At 43.6% G+C, this 21948-nt stretch overlaps 1 protein-coding gene across 1 annotated transcript in view; it reads right to left on the reverse strand.

Moving 5' to 3' along the window:
- Positions 1-21948, reverse strand: part of LOC134910838 (uncharacterized) — a 268706-nt gene that overhangs the window by 2861 nt on the left and 243897 nt on the right. The window contains exons 15-19 of the mRNA XM_063919222.1: positions 17045-17205; positions 14715-14891; positions 8352-8493; positions 6293-6477; positions 2002-2143 (exon numbers count right to left, since the gene is read on the reverse strand). Of these exons, the coding sequence (XP_063775292.1) occupies positions 2002-2143; positions 6293-6477; positions 8352-8493; positions 14715-14891; positions 17045-17205 (807 nt within the window). The remainder of the gene's footprint in view (positions 1-2001; positions 2144-6292; positions 6478-8351; positions 8494-14714; positions 14892-17044; positions 17206-21948) is intronic.

Raw genomic sequence — 21948 nt, forward strand, 5'->3', positions numbered from 1 at the left:
AGGGATGACAACCATAAGCATAACAGTTATGCAGCATAAGAAGAAAAGAGCAAACACAAACAGATCCAATTCTACATAAGACAAGACAGGGATGCGCATGGAAGGTGAATAGTAGACAGACATGAGACATAAGGTAAAGGACCCTACAGGTGAAAGATTATATTCTAAGGGGAGGGGGGTAAAAAGAGACAATTGGAACCAGTGGGATAATAGGCTGGAGGAAAGGACATCCATCTTGGTTGCAGTGATCTGCAGGGATAGAGTACACAGAGATAAAACAAATGTAGAAGTATGATATGCATTGGGGAGTAACAGAATGGAACCTAACAGAAAAATGAAGCAGAAAGCTTGCCAAGAAGCTGTGTGGACAGGGTGGTGAATATGCCCATATGGGGCGTGGACCTTGGTGACCAGGGATGTGTATGGAGCAAGAGGGTGGTGAGAAGACCAGGGTGGTGAGGAGGCCAGAGGCCTTGCTAGTGTGAAAATAATTTTCACAAGTTGATTACTAGTTGTCCTTGGCACCAAACCAGCTACTTTTATGGTGAAGAAGGGGGGGCATGCAATTCTGCATAATGGTGTAAGGAGACCAGACATCAGAAAAGGATATCCATGGGTTGGTGAGTAAAGGAAGTCCTGAGAGTAAGTCACTGGTGCCAGATGGACAGGACAGCATGGATGGAGAAGAACCAACAATCAGGACTTAAAGTATAGATGAGGAACAGGAGTAAAGCTGCAGTGGAGCCAGGACACCTGTGGTTGTGAACATCATGGTTGGATTAGCAGGACCAGAGCATGAGGTTTCAGAACAGAAATGGATACACAATTAAGCGGTGGGTGTAGTCTTGGATCAGATCCAAAGCAGTGGGGATCCTCACTGCATGGGTGCTGACAGTGTCAGCAGTGGTGGCAGTGCCCTCAGTGTGGGGTTGCCAGCAGTTCCCATACTGCTGGGGTGCTAGCGGTATCGGCAGTGATGGTAGTGTCCTCAGTGCGGTGGTGCTAGCAGTGTCCTCGGTGCGGTGTTACTGGTGGAGTCAGTACTGCTGGCTGTGTCAGCAGTGTTAGGGTGCCAGGGGTGTCCTAACTGCAGTGGTGCTGGCAGTGTCCTCAGTGTGGAGTTGCCAGTGGTGTCAGTACTGCTAGGGTGCTGGCGGTGTCGGCAGTGCAGGAGTGTCTGCGGTGTCCTCAGTGCAGGGGTGCTGACAGTGTCGGCAATGTGGGGGGTGCCGGTGGTGTCCTCATTGCTGGGATGTTTCAGCGATGTTGACAGTGTGGCAGTGCTGGCTGAGTTAGCAGTGCAGGGGTGCCGGCAATGTCCTCAGTGCAGGGGTGTTGACAGCGCAGGAGTGCCTGTGGTATCCTCAGTGCGGGGTGCCAGCAGTGCGGGCGGAGGTGTCAGCAGTGTAGGCGGCGGTGTTATTAGCGCGGTGCATGCCGCCATCTTCCCCATTACAGTCTAGGGGACACGTTGATTGGCTAAGAGCAGTGACAGACGGATCTCTCAGCCAATCAGCGATCAGCCCATTGACTTAATGAGACTTTTGAAATTGTCGCCCGAGCCGAAACTGCGAGATCTGATAGCTGGATCTCAAGGTTTCGCCTCGGGTCGGGATTCGAAGCAGCAAGGGCAGATCTGAGCCCTGGCTTGACTGCCTCGGATCCCGGAAGTTCGGATTTCTTAAAATCCGAACCGCTCCTCTCGAGTGATTTTTTTTAAATGATTTTTCTATCAAGTCTAGCATCAGACTGATACCAATAGAATTCACTGACTTTCTTTGAAATTAGCACTACTAAAAGACATGAATCTTGTAGCTCTAAGGTCTCCTGTTAGTAAGAGCTGGGAAGTTTACTGTCTGCAAATCTTTATACTCAAAGTTCTTTTTCACTACTGACCAAGAACCAGTTAAGTAATACTTACAAGTATTCTGGTCTACAAAACCCATGCTCTGCCAATCACTGAAACTTTTACCAAAAAAGTGTGATCAGAACTAAAATTACCCATTGAGAATGGTATGAATGCTTCATTCTTCTTGAAATGTCCTTCTGAGGTGAGAAAATGTTCAGGGTAAAACTCCTCTGGTTTCTCAAAGTAGGCATTACTTTTCAGGATGGAAGACAGCACTGGCATCACAATGGTTCCCTGAGGAGAAATAATCAGAAACCAACTGTCTAGTATGTAACATACAGTAAATTCATAGTTAAAAAAAATGACAATATTTTTATTAGAGATGTGTGTGGGGGTGTGGTATGTTAGGTAGAAACAGTGTCTAGTTCAACGACTATTGGTTGACAGTAAGTAGGTCGACATGGTTTCTAGGTTGACAGGGACTCTCGGTCGACATGACAAAAAGTCGACATGAGTTTTTTTCACTTTTCTTGGTGTCGTTTCCTCGTACAGCGACCGGGAACCCCAATTAGTGCACCGTGTCCGCTTGCATGGCTCGCTTCGCTCTCCATGCTTTGGGCAAGATGCCTCACTGCGCTCGGCACAGGTTACTATTCCCAATTGTAGTCCACGTGGATCGTAAAGTATAAAAAAGTTCTAAAAATGCAAAAAAAGTGAAAAACTCATGTCGACCTTTTGTCACGTCGACCTAGAACATGTTGACCTAGAGTCCCGGTCAACCTCGAAACCATGTCGACCAATAGTGGTCGACTTAGACAGTGTCAACCTACTTACTGTCTACCTAAAGACCGGATCCCGGGTGTGGACCCCTGTGTTTTGGTTCTACAGTAATTAATCATCATGTTTTGGATTTGGCAAATCCACCCTCAAGCGTTTTAGATCAGGTGTGTTTTAAAAGAAATGCTAAAAAAATCAGACTAAAATCATGTTATTTGGGCCTGTTTTTGTTCCTACATTATTATTAACCTCAATAACATTCAGTTTAATTTATTTCAGACAATTTTGAACACCTCACAGCTCATCAATATTGGCCAAAGGCTGACTGGCTACACTAAGCAACAGAACAGAGGCACAACCACAGCAGTTTAAAAGAATATAGAGAATTTATGAAACATTGCTAGTATACACAGCAGTGGTAGACAGAATGGCAGTTTAATAAACTATACGACCCCATAGAATGAATGTTTTCATTAATCAAGAACTAGATCAGAGGCCCTCATTCCGAGTTGTTCGCTCGCAAGCTGCTTTTAGCAGCTTTGCACACGCTAATCCGCCGCCTACTGGGAGTGAATCTTAGCCTATCAAAATTGCGAACGAAAGATTAGCAAAATTGCGAATAGACACTTCTTAGCAGTTTCTGAGTAGCTCCAGACTTACTCGATCAGTTCAGTCAGTTTCGTTCCTGGTTTGACGTCACAAACACACCCAGCGTTCGGCCAGACACTCCTCCGTTTCTCCAGCCACTCCCGCGTTTTTCCCAGAAACTGTAGCGTTTTTTCGCACACACCCATAAAATGGCCAGTTTCCGGCCAGAAACACCCACTTCCTGTCAATCACATTACGATCACCAGAACGAAGAAAAAACCTCGTAATGCCGTGAGTAAAATACCCAACTGCATAGCAAATTTACTTGGCGCAGTCGCACTGCGGACATTGCGCATGCGCATTAGCGACTAATCGCTCCGTTGCGACAAAAAAATAACGAGCGAACAACTCGGAATGACCCCCAGAGACCAGAGGGCAGTACAGGGAAATGGAGGTTGAGTATGAAGTGGAAGGCAAAGGATTGATTGATTGATTGATTGATTGATTGATTGATTGATTGATTATTGACTGCTTAATTGATTAAGAAAATGTAATTTGAGACATGGCCTTCTGAGAGACAGAAGACTCTGTTTTGCAACAACTGAGAAGAGAAAAGGCCATAAAAGAATATGTTAAGGATTCCTGACAAGGGTTTCAAAAGAATCCAAGAAAATTAATAGTTGCACTGCAGAGCTGCAAACTCAAAGTTAGCCTATCCTACAGAAACAAATATTAGGAGGCTGACCTATTGGCAATGCTACTCCCCCCCCCCCTCCATTCAAAATGGGTAACACAACCTTGTAGTACATTTATAAGGTGCACCAAAGAGTCTGGAGATGTTTTTCTCTTAAATCTAGTCCATAAGCAGAGATATTTTCTGCTTATCCATGATCTACACGCTTACAAATATTTCTGTTGACTGTTGCAAATAATTTATCTTGTACATATTACCGAATGATACAAAATATGCTCCATAATTCTGTTTTTTGTGTTTTGTTTTTTGTGAAGCACAGTATTTTTTCTGGTTAAAAATGTGTTGCAAGTTAGTAATGTATTAGAGCAATAGCAAATAAAAATGTTTGTTTATGCTAAAAAGACCATGAACAATGTCCCCAAACAAACAGTATTATACAATTATTATTTTTTATAAATTTATTATATGCTGAACGAAACATGAGCTGATAAAGGATCATCTTGCGAGAGACAGAATACCATCATCAATGCCCCCCCCCAAAATACAGCCATAAAAGGGTACACCATGTTGTTGTATAATAAACAGGACATGCACATTTTAACAAACCAAGCACTGCAACGACAGGGACTGCCACTTTTGTGGCTGAAGTGCTCGGTTTGTTTGGATCCCCAGAAAAGAAGCTACTAATGGGCTTAAGGTAGCTAACAGTTTTGTCTATCATTTCTACAATTGGAAGATGTCATTCTCATCCTTGCCCTCATCAGTGTTAAGATCATCATCACACAATATTAGCTCATCCCCACTGGAATCAACCTTTACATAAGTCTCTGTACTTTGATGTAATTGGCGGACACGGTCTTTCTCATGAAACTTGTAGTTCCTTTTTTTCAACTTTACCACATTTTTGGGAAGTAGCCAATCGCTCACAAAGATCATTCTCACACTCAGCCCAGGTGTCACACCTCCATTCTCACACTCAGCCCAGGTGTCACATCTCCATTCTCACACTCAGCCCCGGTGCTATACCTCCATTCTCACACTCAGCCCAGGTGTCACACCTCCATTCTCACACTCAGCCCAGGTGTCTCACCTCCATTCTCACACTCAACCCTGGTGTCACACCTCCATTCTCACACTCAGTCCAGGTGTCAGATCTCCATTCTCATACTTACCCCAGGTGCTAAACCTTCATTCTCACACTCAGCCCAGGTGCTATATCCCCATTCATACACTCAGCTTAGGTGTTATACCTCCATTTTCACACTTAGCCCAGGTGCTATACCTCCATTCTAACACTTAGCTCAGGTGTTATACTTCCATTCTCACACTTAGCCCAGATCTTACACCTTTATTTTCACACACAGCCCAGGTGTCACAACTCCATTTCCACACTCAGCCCAGGTGTTATACCTCCATTCTCACACTCAGCCCAGGTGTTATACCTCCATTCTCACACTCAGCCCAGGTGTTATACCTCCATTCTCACACTCAGCCCAGGTGTCACACCTCCATTCTCACACTCAGCCCAGGTGTCACACCTCCATTCTCACACTCAGCTCATGTGTCAGACCTCCATTCTCACACTCATCCCAGGTGTCATACCTTCATTATGACACGGGGTCATTCCAGTGCAGGTCCTGTTCTGAGTGTGTGTGAATGGGTTCTGCGGCATAGGATTCAGCCAGGCATCAGACTGTCTTTGATGCCATTTCAGGGGTAGGGAGGGGTTGGTGATGGCCTCTGTTTGTAAAAATGGAGGTTTGTCACCGCTGTTTTGGGGGTGGGAAGAGGCCAGGGATCTCCATGGTAGCATAGAGACTTCATGGCCTCTGTGATGGACAGCTTCTAAGTTGTCCGATTATGTATCCTGGGATGCAGGTTGGATCACTAGTGCAGCAGGAGGCATCTGCTTGTAATAGACACCTCCTGCTGCATCACCATACAGCATTATCACTGCTGCTTCCAAGGAAGCAGCCGTAATAGCTAATCAAAACACACCTGAATGACCCCCACTCAGTCCAGGTGTCATACCTCCATTCTCAAACAGCCAATGTGCTATACCTCCATTCTTATGCTGAGACCAGGTGTTATACTGTCATCCTTACACACATGCAGGGTAAGCAGGCTATTATGACACAATAAGCCAGGCAGGTGGTGGGATACTTGAGGATGACCTGCCCTGCCTATATTCAGTGGGGACTCACCAAAACTTGTGAGTCTCGAGGAAGTTGTGTGAGAGTAGTATGCCTATTGGTTTATACAAAGAATTTAAAGGGAGACATGTGAGAGGATTGGAGAGCATTTTACTAATCGCTCTAGATGCTGTGCTTACTTCACTAAGCCCTTTGATAGTGACATTTTTTCCTGGTAAATTGGACACTCACCTTTGGAATGAAATATCCTCTGAATGTGACATCTTGGGAAGTTGCGTGAGGGACATTGCCAGGGACGATATCACCAAACCTCTGTATTTCATGAACAACGGCGTCGGTGTACGGCAATTGCTTCCTATGCTCTATTTGAGGCTGAGCAGATCCAATCACTCTCTCAATTTCATTTTGCACCTTTTCTATCATAAAAGAGGTATTGCAATTATAAGTCATGTATTTAAAGAATTGTCCCTTTAAATCTAGTACCTATATGACCGAAATGATGCTGGTGCCAGCAAATCACAGGTTATTACAATTGGGTTGTTGTATTTTATCCTTCCACCAGAATAGCATTGGTGGAAGGACTTTGGTCAGGTTACAGTCCCTCACATTAATGAGGACACATCTGTAACTACAGTTAGTATTTTAGTTGCAAAGTAATTGATAAAACATTGCAGATTGAGATACAGATTTTTAGAAAAAGTCACAAAATAGCCGAATTGAAAGTCCATGGTGGGCCAAGCAGGGGTATTTGGCAAAATTTGAGGAAATGTGTATGCTGGCACATCTATATGTACCAAGACTATAGTTGTTACATTGCTAGAGCCAAGTTGGGAAGATATATTCAGTAAAGACTGTCCCAAGCACAGCCTGCTCCAAAAATGTGCTAGTATGTATTGCTAGTGCCAGTAACGTGACTAGTACAGTATGGGCTGGCTAATAAGTACAAGAAATGGTACCATGTCTGGAGTCCTTTTTGCTCATTTCTTCAATGTGTCCCTCTCCCCTGGTACTTTTAGACCCTCAATCAGCCATTTCAGTGTCTCAATCAAGCTTAAATGAACTTCCCTTGGCCCAGCCTCTCTCTCGAACCCTTATTCTCTCTCTCCTCCTCTTCACTCCAAGCTTCTTGAATGGATTGTCGACAAGTGGCTCAAAATCTTCCTCTCCTCTCACTTCCTCCTTAACACACTATATTCTGGTATTCACACTGTCTTCTCTACAGAAACCACTCAAGATCACAAACAAACTTTACACCACCTCCTAGACCCCTCTTTGGCCTTTAAAACTGGAGCACTCACTCCTTGTGTAGTGTATATTCTGTACTCCATGACACCATCCTATCTGGCTTTTATACTACCTTTCCAACCACTTTTCTATCTTTACTCCTGACTCCACCTCCCCTCTTCTTCCTCTACCTATCCAATAGTCCATTCTTGACTTCCTAATCTTCTTCCTTTATACTCCGACCCTTAGTGATCTTCTCAGATTCTTTGATCTTCAACATCTTTCCCCCACACCTCTCCCATTCACTCCTCTCTTGCATCTCCAATGGTCTATATGCAATTTCCTCTTGGCAGTCCAAGCACTTTCTCAAACCTAACATGGTCAAAACTAAAGCCATTGTCTTCCTCTCCTACCCTGTCTTTTCCCTATCTTTTAACAACACTTGCCTCTATTCTGTTAAAGTCTGTGAACTGGGTGTCATTATAAATGCTTTTATTTCCTTCCCTCCCATCATTAATACCCTCCATCAGTCCTACCACTAAACAAATTCTCTGCCCTTAGCCTCTTTAGACCTGTTTGATTAACCCATGCTTCCAGAATCATGAAGGCTGTTGTGCTCCCTGTATTATGCAAGTCATTACTGTTTTATCGTATAATCTGTGGATGTTCTGCCCTGCTAGGCAACTCTTCTTTTTCTCTACATCCATTGTTCAGTGCCACAGGCCTTTTGTGACACGTCAAAAACAAATCGTAAAAACAATAACAATATTTCATTATGGTTACAACATATCTCATCCATATTCATGTATACTTTTTTTCATATAGAACAATAACATCAATGCTTCTTTTGCCAGACATTACAGTATCAATACTGGACATAAACCCCTCCCCCTATACATCCTGTCACAGATACAATCCAATCACAAGTATCCTCTGCTTTCAAATACTGTAAAAGGAAATGAGAAGTCTCATCAGAGTTCAACACTCATCCGGCGCTCAGAGAACTCTCTGGTGACTTCTCCTAATATTATATTTCACAGTGCAATGTCTCACGTATATGTCTCACTTTGGATCTCTGGGTATTTCATCATGAGCAGGAGGCCCCATCTCAGAGTAGTTGAGGTGGTCTCCATCCCAGCAGCAAATAGATTTCCCACCAGTACAGTCAGGTTGTCATTGTGGTAATACTCAGTGGATTCTGGTTTCCCCTGTGCAAAATAAATAGAAATTATAGAATAAACGTAAATTCATTAAATTAGTTTAATTCAACTTTTTGTGTAATGTTTTACCCATTGGGGGTAATTCTGAGTTGATCGCAGCAGCAACTTTGTTAGCAATTGGGCAAAACCATGTGCACTGCAGGGGAGGCAGATATAACATGTGCAGAGAGAGTTAGATTTGGGTGGGGTGAGTTCAATCTGCAATCTAAATTGCAGTGTAAAAATAAAGCAGATAGTATTTACCCTGCACAGAAACAAAATAACCCACCCAAATCTAACTCTCTCTGCAAATGTTATATCTGTCCCCCCCTGCAGTGCACATGGTTTTGCCCAACTGCTAAAAAATGTCCTGCTGCGATCAACTTGGAATTACCCCCCTTGTTTGATGTACAACACACAAAAAATACTAAGGGTGCCAACACTTGGGTATGGGTTAGGACTTCAATTTAGTTTACAAAATGAAAAAAAAAACACATATCTTTTGGGTTGATTGAAATAAATCTTAACCCCCAACACAGCACACTGCAAAACTAATTGACTTTTGTCGCGACTCTAACCATATTGTAGACTTTGGGGGGAATTCAAATGTTTGAAAAGCCAGTTGGGTGTCTATTTTTTCCTGTCTATTAGATAGGAAGAAACAGGCACCCAACTAACTCTTTAATCAATTGAATATCCCCCTCTGAATTCACATATAATAGTAAAATTTTGAAGGGATGTATATAATAGGTACTTATTTAAGTGAGGAGGTAGACTGTGACCGATTAAAACATTTAAGGATCAATAAGTCACCGGGTCCTGACGGAATTCACCCAAGGGTTCTTATGGAGCTTCACTCTGAACTGGCAAAACCGGTATTTTTGTTCTTTAAGGATTCAGTAATAACAGGTATGGTTCTCAAAGACTGGTGTATAGCGGAAGTAGTGCCTATCTTCCAAAAGGGAAGTAAAGCTGAACCGGGTAACTATAGACCAGTTAGTCTTACATCCATAGTGGGGAAAGTTCTGGAAGGTATTCTAAGGGATAGTATTCAGAAGTTCCTTGAAGCCAATAAAATCATTAAAAGGAATCAACATGGATTTGTAAAGGACAGAGCCTGTCAAACCAACTTACTTGGTTTTTACGAAACAGTAAGTGCAAACCCCAATCAGGGTAAAAACGTGGATGTAATCTTTTTAGACTTTGCCAAAGCTTTCGACACAGTACCACACATGCGACTTACCTATAAGCTACAAGAAATAGGGCTAGGAAGCAATATATGCACTTGGGTCAAGAATTGGTTAGATAACAGAGAGCAGCGAGTTGTGGTTAATGGATCTCTTTCAAATTGGACTGAAGTGTTAAGTGGTGTGTCTCAAGGCTCGGTATTAGGACTACTATTGTTCAACATTTTCATTAACGACCTAACAGAATGTCTAGAGAGCATGGTGTCTATTTTTGCAGACGATACCAAATTGTGTAAGGCTATACATACAGAGGAGGATGCTGAGTCTCGTCTGAACGACTTATTACGTTAAATTAGAAGCATGGGCAGCCAAATGGAGAATGTACTTCAACACATACAAGTATAAGGTAATGCACTGTGGTAGCAAGAATAAAAATAACACTTACAAACTGAATGGGGTAACATTAAGGGATACTGTACTGGAAAAAGATCTAGGTGTTCTCATTGATAGCAAACTAAGCAGCAGTTCCCAAAGTAGGATGGCAGCAAAAAAAGGCTAATAAGATATTAGCATGCACAAAACAGGGGAATTGATGCAAGGGACGAGGGTGTTATACTCCCGTTATATAAATCACTAGTGAGGCCGCACCTTGAATACTGTGTACAATTCTGGGCACCGTACTGCAAAAAGGATATCTTGGAGCTAGAAAAGGTTCAGAGGAGGGCGACTAAAATAATTAAGGGCATGGAGACGATGGAATACAAGGAAAGGCTTGAAAGACTAGGCATGTTTACATTGGAAAAGCGGAGACTAAGAGGGGATATGATCAACATTTAGAAATATTTAAGGGGACAATACACAGAGCTTGCGCAGGACCTGTTTTTGGCCAGATCAACACACAGGACTCGTGGACACTCGCTCAGGTAAGAGGAGAGGAGATTCCGCACAATACGGCGTAAAGGCTTTTTCACGGTAAGGACAATACGTGTTTGGAATTCCCTGCCTGAGGGAGTTGTAATGGAGGAATCTGTCAACACCTTTAAGAATGGTTTAGATAAATTCATAGTGGATAAGGATATCCATGGTTATGGGGCATAGTCACGCATTATAGTTACCACAAAAAGGGATAAAATGCAACGGCTGACTAATCATCATGCATAGAAGAACAAAAATAGGTTGAACTCGATGGAAAAATTTCTTTTTTCAACCTCAGATACTATGTTAATATACCTGCTGTCGGGATCCCGGCGCTTAGGATCCCGAAACCGGAATTCCGACACCCAGTAAAATGCCAGCAGTCAGAATACAGACTCCGCCATGGTATTCCCACTTGGGTGGTGGGGTCCACGCCACCACCCAAGTGAGAATAGAACCCATGGCGAGCTGAGCTCGAAGCGTGGCGAGCACAGTGAACCCACAAGGGGACTTGCTGCGTACGCTGCAGGTATTATGGCTTGTAGGATGCCGCTGTTCATAACCAACCCATTGCGAATACCTTACAACATGTAGACACATGCAATTGGGATATATAAGCTCCGCCCCTGTTCTGGATAAACCCCTCCCCCTTTACCACCTCTATCAAGGTCCATGAATCAAGGTTCAATTTGTTTTATGCCCAATTATTATAGTTAGGTGATAAAAACTTTTTAAGGGCAGTGTATAAATGGATTTTTTGCTTATTTATACACTGCCCTTAAAAAGTTTTTATCACCTTACTATAACAATTGGGCATAAAACAAATTGATCAGCTTTGCCCTGTGATCAACTTGCTTCAGCCCCTATCTTTGCGTTTACCAGGAGCACGGGTATTTTTAATTCTATAACTCTCCCACCCATGTTAACCTAGGTGGGTATGACTTAAGGCTTCTACTCCCTCCCACATATGACACCCTGGGTGGGTGGGAGCATACTGACCAATTACCAAGGAGAGGGATCCTGGTGGCGAGATATACAGCGTCACCGGGAGAGTCAGCCTCGAGAAGTGAACAAGCCCGCTAGTCGGGTGAAACGTTGTCTCGAGGCGCTGCACCTGGACTGTCCTGGCTCTTCCAGACACGCCTGGCTCCCCTCACGCTCGGACACACTTAGCGGCCATCCCGGGGACATCATACAGACTTGGGCACCACGGAACCAGTATAACAGTGGACGCACGGGTTAATCCTGCACCAGAGGTGGCCCATTATTCCCTGTCAGTCCCTGGCTCCCCCATGCTCGGACTCTCAGCAACAAATGGAAGTGATAACAGGGTTATTTTAACCCCAACCCAGTTTAATATAATTTCTTTAAATTCTCTATATGACTTTGCTTCCTGCTCTATCTGAATTTAAACCGTGCAATATACCTATGCTGTATTTATATATAATTAGGGTCTGAGATTTTTCCCTTTCTGTCAGATCGTCTTTTACCTCAGGACAATATCAGTCCTTTGGAGGCAAATTAGTGTGTACCGATAGCGTGTATAATTAACGGGGATATGGCGGATATCATTTAAAATAATATCCTTTATAATTTTGATTTAGGAAACTAAGTGTTTTCCTCTGCTTTTTTCCCATTTGATACTTTGGATCTACTGTATGTGACTCTTACAACTATGATAATCTGATACCTTGCATCATAATAGCTATACTTATATGTATACAGTACATCTGCTACAGAGTAAAATATATCCTACTAGGCAATGATTTCAGACTGCCTTAGTATACTGAAGGGTTAGTGTTTAACCTAATGCTGCAAGATTTGCATACTATCAGTACCTCAAGACAATACCAGTCCTAGAGGGGCATAATTGTTGGCACTGGCTACCTTAATGCAGCCAGAGTTTACACTCCAACTACTTGGCATAATAAGTACCAAAGTTGTAATTCCAAGATCAGGACTCTGAAGCATCTTTGATAAATTCCACATATCTGTTATCTGATCAAAATATACATCTGATCTGACCTACAATTATAAAACATTGTCAGCTTCCATTTCAATACTTCTGTCCTTTCCCGGACTCTCATTGATGATCCAGCACACCATCTTACCCCTGGGGCAGTTTTTCAACTGACCAGGCCGCTGTCTAACGCCAACAGCAGATCCGGCTTTTATCTACTTACTATTTCTAATTCTCCTTAATCAATATGTCTGTGAACTCTCATCTATGATTCAGGAGCTCAGGCGACCCTAATTTACAATCAAACCACACTTAAAACTGCCCAATCTCGTCCGATCTTGGAAGCGAAAAAGTTGTGGGCCTGGCCAGTATCTGGAGGGTGACTCCCAAAGAATACTCGGTGTAGTAATTCACAGGTAACCAATCCAGTCTAATATAGAAAGCAGATTCACATTTTTATATCTGTTCTTTTTCTATTCGTCACTTACACTAATACTCCTGCTAATTGGAACAAGGGTACAACCAATTCAAGAGTGTTCTCTTTATCTTATTTTAAGAGTGTGTGTAATTACCTCCAATGCCAGTTCATATGCCAGTGTGCTAAAAGTTCAATATAGGATCAAGATAAGCAATAATTAATGCATTCAGAATGTGCCGCCTGATTGATTCAATCGTTTCTGCTGCCTAATAGCCAATGTAGCCTCGATAAATTGCTTCTAAAAACCATACTGTCATTACCGTATTTGGTATAGATCTGTTTACTTGATATTATTTTTATAGAGGGATAATATATCTTAACATAAATAATTTGTGAATAAAAGTTATGTTTTAATAATTTCATTAACTTCTCAATTTTTCTGGTTCTATTAATGAGTGCGCCAGAGAAGGGTTTTGTCTTTCTTTTCTCTAGTGTATGTATCCAAGAGTAGGTGACTACTGACACCCTTGGCGCACCGCCAACAAAAACATAATAACAACAATATAGTAGAAAATGTGTAATGTTGGTTGTTTAAGTGATTCTTCAATGAATTAATAACTCTTATATCAGTGCGGAAACACCCCCCTTTTTTACAATTAATAACACTTTGCTCCGGGAAGTACTGTTTCTATATTGTACTGCATGTATGAGCAACGGAAATGGTTTTCAATTATTTTTCTACCATGGTCCATGTAGCTGAGAGTTATTTTGTTGCCTTCAAAAATATTTTACTGATCTCCAGTCACATGTTACTATGTTGTTATAATTACTCCCTAAGTAGGGTGGGGTGGGCTATGCCAGCGTTCGGGGTCCCTGCAGTCAGAATACCGACCGCAGCCCCCCCCTTCCCCGATGGTTACAATCCAGACAGGGGTAGGGTAAGTAAGTCACTCGTTTGGGATGCCTGCGCCTTTAGTAATCCCATTCGGGATGCCGACATCGGCATTCCAAGCATTTAGGAGGGGGGGATTAGGTAAGGATCCCGACAGTTGGGACTTCCAGCAGTCGAAATACAGACGCCAGAATCCCAACCCAACCATCAGCATCCTTACCGGATCCCCACTAAATGTCCTGTCATCTGCATATAGAATATATTGTATAGAACAAAATACCTGTAATTATTACAGCCTTCTGCAGCTACTGTACATCAGTGAACAGTGTAAATGATTGTTATTATTAACATTTATTGATATAGCACCAGCTGTATTCAGAGACGACACTAATCGCATAAGTACTTACACAGACGGATAGTACTGCAAAGGGCAGCTCTCCTGATAAGAGCTGCTCTTTGCAATGTGCTCCCGTCCCTTGACTTCCCCGTTTCTGACCTGGGAGTCCTTCTGCGCAGTGACGCGATGGCTGCAGGGGATGCTGGGAGGGATCAATCAGATCCCTCTGACATCACCGATGTGGAAAGAAGACAATAGGCTTCTATAGGCTGGCATTACCATCCGCATTGGAAACCCCGCGACCGGGTCTTGGTACATACGGGAAATGCGGTAAAAACCCTGTTAGTACATCCCGTCCATAGTACGTCTACCCCTTGATATGAATAGGAAGAAAAGAGATCCCCATTAAATAGACAATAGTCAAACAACAAGAGGTTTCCATTAAACAGTATGGAACAAATCACAAATAGGTAACATTTAGTAAACATTTTGCACTAATTAATGCTAAATTTACTATATACCTCCATCTGCTTAGCCAGGAAAGCATCAATCAGATTCCTCTGGTCATTCACATCCAGTTCCTCCTTCTGCTTTGTAAATGTCGCTCTTATAAAAGTCTGTACCTTTTTAATGTTTTCAAAAATGATTGTGTGCACACCAGGCAGCCAGTCCATCACAGTTGGAAAAACATTGTACAGCTTGGAAAGAAAAAGAAAATGTTAACAAACCCCACATTTTAAATGAAAGTTTAAGTCATTTTTACATCATACCGTATATAGGGGAGTAATTAAATTACCCCCGGTAAATTACAGCGGGTGAAAAAGAGTGTTAGCCTTGGGCTTTAACATCCGGGGCTATTCAGTTCCATCCCTTTAACATGTTAATTGGCATTAACACACAGAATCCATAAAAAATTCATGGATTTGTGCATTAACATGGTCACGGCACCTGTTCACTCCATGGTTATCTGGGATTTTTTTTTTAGCATCTGCTCAGAGGTGTAAAAAAAATCCCTGATAAGTGCTGCGAGCAGGCTCACTTTGGGACTAATTGAATGGCCCCGGGGGATCAATTAGCCTGCAATACAGTAAATTACCATGGCTAATTGAATTCCCCCATAGTCTAACATTGAGATATGCATTACAACACACAAAAAATTAGATGAGTTGGAATAGAGAAAATTGCCCTTATCAGTGTTTTGGGGGTTAAATTTACTAAGCAGTGGTTTTGGTGTCAATTAGAAACCACCGTAGATTTCAATGTCAAATTGACAGCATTTACTAAAGGTCGATTCTGATGTCTAAACTGAAACACCAGACAATCCCAGGTGCTTTCTACATGACAATCAACCATGGCGTGTTCAATGATCTGCGCAGGCTTTGTTCTGTTTAAAAACCGTACAAATAGTTCAAAAATAAGAAATAATTCCATAACCAGCCCAGGACCACTGAGCCTACCACTGAGTATTTGAAAGTAGATGGGAAAAAAGTGTTGTGGGGTTCCTCTTATTTTTCCTAGTTGATCGAACCGGGAGGATAATGCTTTAGTAGGTAGACACAAAGCATGGGGTATCCCTGCCATAATGCTAGTCAGCCTCAAACTGGTCACCCCAAAGCTAGAATACCTCAAAAAGTGAAGACCCCTCAAAAAATGGGGGCCCTCCTCCCATAGTGATCTGTGCAGCTCATCGCCCAATCAATAGCCAGGACTATTGATTGGGCGGGTTTGGCAGCAGTTTTGCTGCGTTTTTCAAAAACCCCATTTGGTAATCCAGAGTTTTCAATTCTACGCTTTCTGTGGTTAAAACCATTGGTTCCAAAACTTGTGCCTCAATGAAGACCTAACAGTCCAGATTTTTATGATATCCATGCTTAAACCTGTCCTCAAGGCACACTTGAGGACAGAGTTTGGGAAACCCGGGTCTAAAACATTGATGGCCCCTTGATAAACAATTATTCCATTCTAAAGTGACCTTCCTTTGTGGTTTTGCAGTTGTGTATTCTTCAGTAAAGGCCCGTACACACTGGTCGATATATCGGCCGTTCTCCTGAACGGCCGATATATCGCGGGACCGTCGGCCAGTGTGTACAGCCGATATGTCTGTGAACTCCGTCGTTCACAGACGTATCGCCTCGGCCGCGCAGCACAGCCAACGGCCAATATATCTACCGGAATATTGGCGCGTCGCTGTGTGTGTACGGGGCGGTCGGCCGACTTCCCGTACACATGCTGCGGCGGCCGGTGGTGATTGACAGGTGAACTGGGCGGACGTGTGTACACGCCCGCCCAGTTCATGACGTCAGTCCCCGACGGATCGAGCAGTGTGTATGCTGAACACACTGCTCGATCCGTACATAGATATATCTGCAGATATATCTGTTAGTGTGTACCCACCTTTAGTAACAACAAAATAGATAATCATATAGTTTGACAACAGCTGCAAAGTTATAATCCTTCTTCAGGATATCTTTTGCCCAATAAACCCTCGGATTCTCACCATGAGACGGAGGTTAGATGAGAACCAGCTGATTGCTGAATTACTGGAATAATTGGGGCAGATGTATTAACCTGGAGAAGGCAAAAGAAAGTGATAAACCAGTGATAAGTGCCAGGTGATAAACGCACCAGCCAATCAGCTCCAATATGTAAATGGACAGGAGCTGACTGGCTGGTGCGTTTATCGCTTTACGTTTATCACTGTTTTATCACTTCCTTATGCCATCTCCACGCTTAATACATTTTCCCCATTAAGCCTTAAAAGCAAGTATGAAATAAGGTATTTACCATGTGAAAATAATAGGCAAGAAATAAAAACAAACGCTCTTGAATCAGCAATACAAGAACAACTTACCCGGATCATAGGGCTTCCCAGGAGTCTGACATTTTCATTAACTAAACTCATGAGCTGCAGTAGGGTCGGGTCATCATACTCAAATCTATGGCTGAGTAGTATGGACACAATTATATTGGCTACAGCAGCGTTAACGATGGTCAGATTATTAAAGGGTTTCCCTACAAAGGAAATAAAGCAACATTTTGAAATGTAAAAAAATCTGCAACTATTAATGCAAAAAATGCATAGATCAATGTCACTAATTTATTAGCAAACTTCTGCAGAAGTAATGGCCTGATTCACGTTTGTAAGTAAAGCAGAAAATAGTGCAACTGGACTAAACCATGCTGCAAGGCAGGTGGGTAACATGTAACATGTGCAGAGATTTAGATTTGGGTAGGGTGTGTTCAAACTGAAATCTAGATTGCTAACATGCAGACAGTATTTACCCTGCACAGAAACATATAAATGTGTTTGCAACCCTCGCATGATAACTAGAGATGTGCACTTGAAATTTTTCGGGTTTTGTGTTTTGGTTTTGGGTTCGGTTCCGCGGCCGTGTTTTGGGTTCATCCGCTTTTGAAAAAGGGAAACCGAAACGCGTTAAGCGGGTCTGCATCACGATACCACTATCTGCCTGAAATACCATCGCTGTCCCCTGGAATAGGTGAGCTACACGGTTCCCGGGACCGTAGCCAACCAGCAGTTTATTGTGATCTCTGCGCTCCGGTGTGGATCATCTTGGCATTTGTGGGAAGTGATTCTATATGCCTTTTATTCTTTTATGTTATGTAAGTGCAAATTTGTCAGAATAAAACCTTGTTATACTTTTTAAGGACGTCTGCACTATAAGCCTTTCTTTGTTTTATGTGTGTGAGCCATTGTGTATTTCCATTGTGGGAGACACATACACACTTTACTCAGGTTGATGCTATGGAGAATGAAGAATAAAATCCCATTTGGAATCAACACAAGAGAGAGAAATTCTGATGGGCTTATGTTTAAAAGTCGGCTTGTGAGTGTACATTCGTCTTTGTAAATATACCAATTTTAAAAAAGGTCTCTGCACTATATTGTTCTCCTTTTTCTTTACTTACATCCTTGAAAAATTGGATGTAAGATATATATATATAGGTTCTAAAGGATATGAAGATACTCCTATACATGCAAACCTAGTGAAGCGCCAGAGTGGAATACTACTTGTGTATATAGAAATTGTCTTGGAAGCAGGTGAAACTTCCTTTGTATTTTTCACTGGGTCGATTCACTTGGTCTGGTTGCGCACTCTGTCTCCACCAAAGCCTTGGTTTTAGTTCGACCGCGTTTTGGCAAAACCTCACCGAATTTTTTTTGTCGGATTCGGGTGTGTTTTGGATTCGGGTGTTTTTTTTCAAAAAACACTAAAAAACAGCTTAAATCATAGAATTTGGGGGTCATTTTGATCCCAAAGTATTATTAACCTCAAAAACCATAATTTCGACTCATTTTCAGTCTATTCTGAATACCTCACACCTCACAATATTATTTTTAGTCCTAAAATTTGCACCGAGGTCGCTGGATGACTAAGCTAAGCGACCCTAGTGGCCGACACAAACACCTGGCCCATCTTGAGTGGCACTGCAGTGTCACGCAGGATGGCCCTTCCAAAAAACACTCCCCAAACAGCACATGACGCAAAGAAAAAAAGAGGCGCAATGAGGTAGCTGTGTGAGTAAGATAAGCGACCCTAGTGGCCGACACAAACACCTGGCCCATCTAGGAGTGGCACTGCAGTGTCACGCAGGATGGCCCTTCCAAAAAACACTCCCCAAACAGCACATGACGCAAAGAAAAAAAGAGGCGCAATGAGGTAGCTGTGTGAGTAAGATAAGCGACCCTAGTGGCCGACACAAACACCTGGCCCATCTAGGAGTGGCACTGCAGTGTCACGCAGGATGGCCCTTCCAAAAAACACTCCCCAAACAGCACATGAGGCAAAGAAAAATGAAAGAAAAAAGAGGTGCAAGATGGAATTGTCCTTGGGCCCTCCCACCCACCCTTATGTTGTATAAACAGGACATGCACACTGTAACCAACCCATAATTTCAGTGACAGGGTCTGCCACACGACTGACTGAAATGACGGGTTGGTTTGGACCCCCACCGAAAAAGAAGCAATTAATCTCTCCTTGCACAAACTGGCTCTACAGAGGCAAGATGTCCACCTCATCATCATCCTCCGATATATCACCGTGTACATCCCGCTCCTCACAGATTATCAATTCGTCCCCACTGGAATCCACCATCTCAGCTCCCTGTGTACTTTGTGGAGGCAATTGCTGCTGGTCAATGTCTCCACGGAGGAATTGATTATAATTCATTTTAATGAACATCATCTTCTCCACATTTTCTGGAAGTAACCTCGTACGCCGATTGCTGACAAGGTGAGCGGCGGCACTAAACACTCTTTCGGAGTACACACTTGTGGGAGGGCAACTTAGGTAGAATAAAGCCAGTTTGTGCAAGGGCCTCCAAATTGCCTCTTTTTCCTGCCAGTATAAGTACGGACTGTCTGACGTGCCTACTTGGATGCGGTCACTCATATAATCCTCCACCATTCTTTCAATGGGGAGAGAATCATATGCAGTGACAGTAGACGACATGTCCGTAATCGTTGTCATTGTCAGGTCCTTCAGTCCGGACCAGATGTCAGCATCAGCAGTCGCTCCAGACTGCCCTGCATCACCGCCAGCGGGTGGGCTCGGAATTCTGAGCCTTTTCCTCGCACCCCCAGTTGCGGGAGAATGTGAAGGAGGAGATGTTGACAGGTCGCGTTCCGCTTGACTTGACAATTTTGTCACCAGCAGGTCTTTGAACCCCAGCAGACTTGTGTGTGCCGGAAAGAGAGATCCAAGGTAGGTTTTAAATCTAGGATCGAGCACGGTGGCCAAAATGTAGTGCTCTGATTTCAACAGATTGACCACCCGTGAATCTTTGTTAAGCGAATTAAGGGCTCCATCCACAAGTCCCACATGCCTAGCGGAATCGCTCCCTTTTAGCTCCTCCTTCAATGCCTCCAGCTTCTTCTGCAAAAGCCTGATGAGGGGAATGACCTGACTCAGGCTGGCAGTGTCTGAACTGACTTCACGTGTGGCAATTTCAAAAGGTTGCAGAACCTTGCACAACGTTGAAATCATTCTCCACTGCGCTTGAGACAGGTACATTCCACCTCCTATATCGTGCTCAATTGTATAGGCTTGAATGGCCTTTTGCTGCTCCTCCAACCTCTGAAGCATATATAGGGTTGAATTCCACCTCGTTACCACTTCTTGCTTCAGATGATGGCAGGGCAGGTTCAGGCGTTTTTGGTGGTGCTCCAGTCTTCTGTACGTGGTGCCTGTATGCCGAAAGTGTCCCGCAATTCTTCTGGCCACCGACAGCATCTCTTGCACGCCCCTCTCGTTTTTAAAATAATTCTGCACCACCAAATTCAAGGTATGTGCAAAACATGGGACGTGCTGGAATTTGCCCATATTTAATGCACACACAATATTGCTGGCGTTGTCCGATGCCACAAATCCACAGGAGAGTCCAATTGGGGTAAGCCATTCCGCGATGATCTTCCTCAGTTGCCGTAAGAGGTTTTCAGCTGTGTGCGTATTCTGGAAACCGGTGATACAAAGCGTAGCCTGCCTAGGAAAGAGTTGGCGTTTGCGAGATGCTGTTACTGGGGCCGCCGCTGCTGTTCTTGCGGCGGGAGTCCATACATCTACCCAGTGGGCTGTCACAGTCATATAGTCCTGACCCTGCCCTGCTCCACTTGTCCACATGTCCGTGGTTAAGTGGACATTGGGTACAACTGCATTTTTTAGGACACTGGTGAGTCTTTTTCTGACGTCCGTGTACATTCTCGGTATCGCCTGCCTAGAGAAGTGGAACCTAGATGGTATTTGGTAACGGGGGCACACTACCTCAAGAAATTGTCTAGTTCCCTGTGAACTAACGGCGGATACCGGACGCACGTCTAACATCAACATAGTTGTCAAGGCCTGAGTTATCCGCTTTGCAACAGGATGACTGCTGTGACATTTCATCTTCCTCGCAAAGGACTGTTGGACAGTCAATTGCTTGGTGGAAGTAGTAAAAGTGGGCTTACGACTTCCCCTCTGGGATGACCATCGACTCCCAGCAGCAACAACAGCAGCGCCAGCAGCAGTAGGCGTTACACGCAAGGATGCATCGGAGGAATCCCAGGCAGGAGAGGACTCGTCAGAATTGCCAGTGACATGGCCTGCAGGACTATTGGCATTCCTGGGGAAGGAGGAAATTGACACTGAGGGAGTTGGTGGGGTGGTTTGCGTGAGCTTGGTTACAAGAGGAAGGGATTTACTGGTCAGTGGACTGCTTCCGCTGTCGCCCAAAGTTTTTGAACTTGTCACTGACTTATTATGAATGCGCTGCAGGTGACGTATAAGGGAGGATGTTCCGAGGTGGTTAACGTCCTTACCCCTACTTATTACAGCTTGACAAAGGCAACACACGGCTTGACAAATGTTGTCCGCATTTCTGGTGAAATACTTCCACACCGAAGAGCTGATTTTTTTGGTATTTTCACCAGGCATGTCAATGGCCATATTCCTCCCACGGACAACAGGTGTCTCCCCGGGTGCCTGACTTAAACAAACCACCTCACCATCAGAATCCTCCTTGTCAATTTCCTCCCCAGCGCCAGCAACACCCATATCCTCCTCATCCTGGTGTACTTCAACACTGACATCTTCAATCTGACTATCAGGAACTGGACTGCGGGTGCTCCTTCAAGCACTTGCAGGGGGCGTGCAAATGGTGGAAGGCGCATGCTCTTCACGTCCAGTGTTGGGAAGGTCAGGCATCGCAACCGACACAATTGGACTCTCCTTGTGGATTTGGGATTTCGAAGAACGC

The sequence above is a fragment of the Pseudophryne corroboree genome, chromosome 4, assembly GCF_028390025.1.
Source record: "Pseudophryne corroboree isolate aPseCor3 chromosome 4, aPseCor3.hap2, whole genome shotgun sequence".
NCBI classification, from domain to species: Eukaryota; Metazoa; Chordata; class Amphibia; order Anura; family Myobatrachidae; genus Pseudophryne; species Pseudophryne corroboree.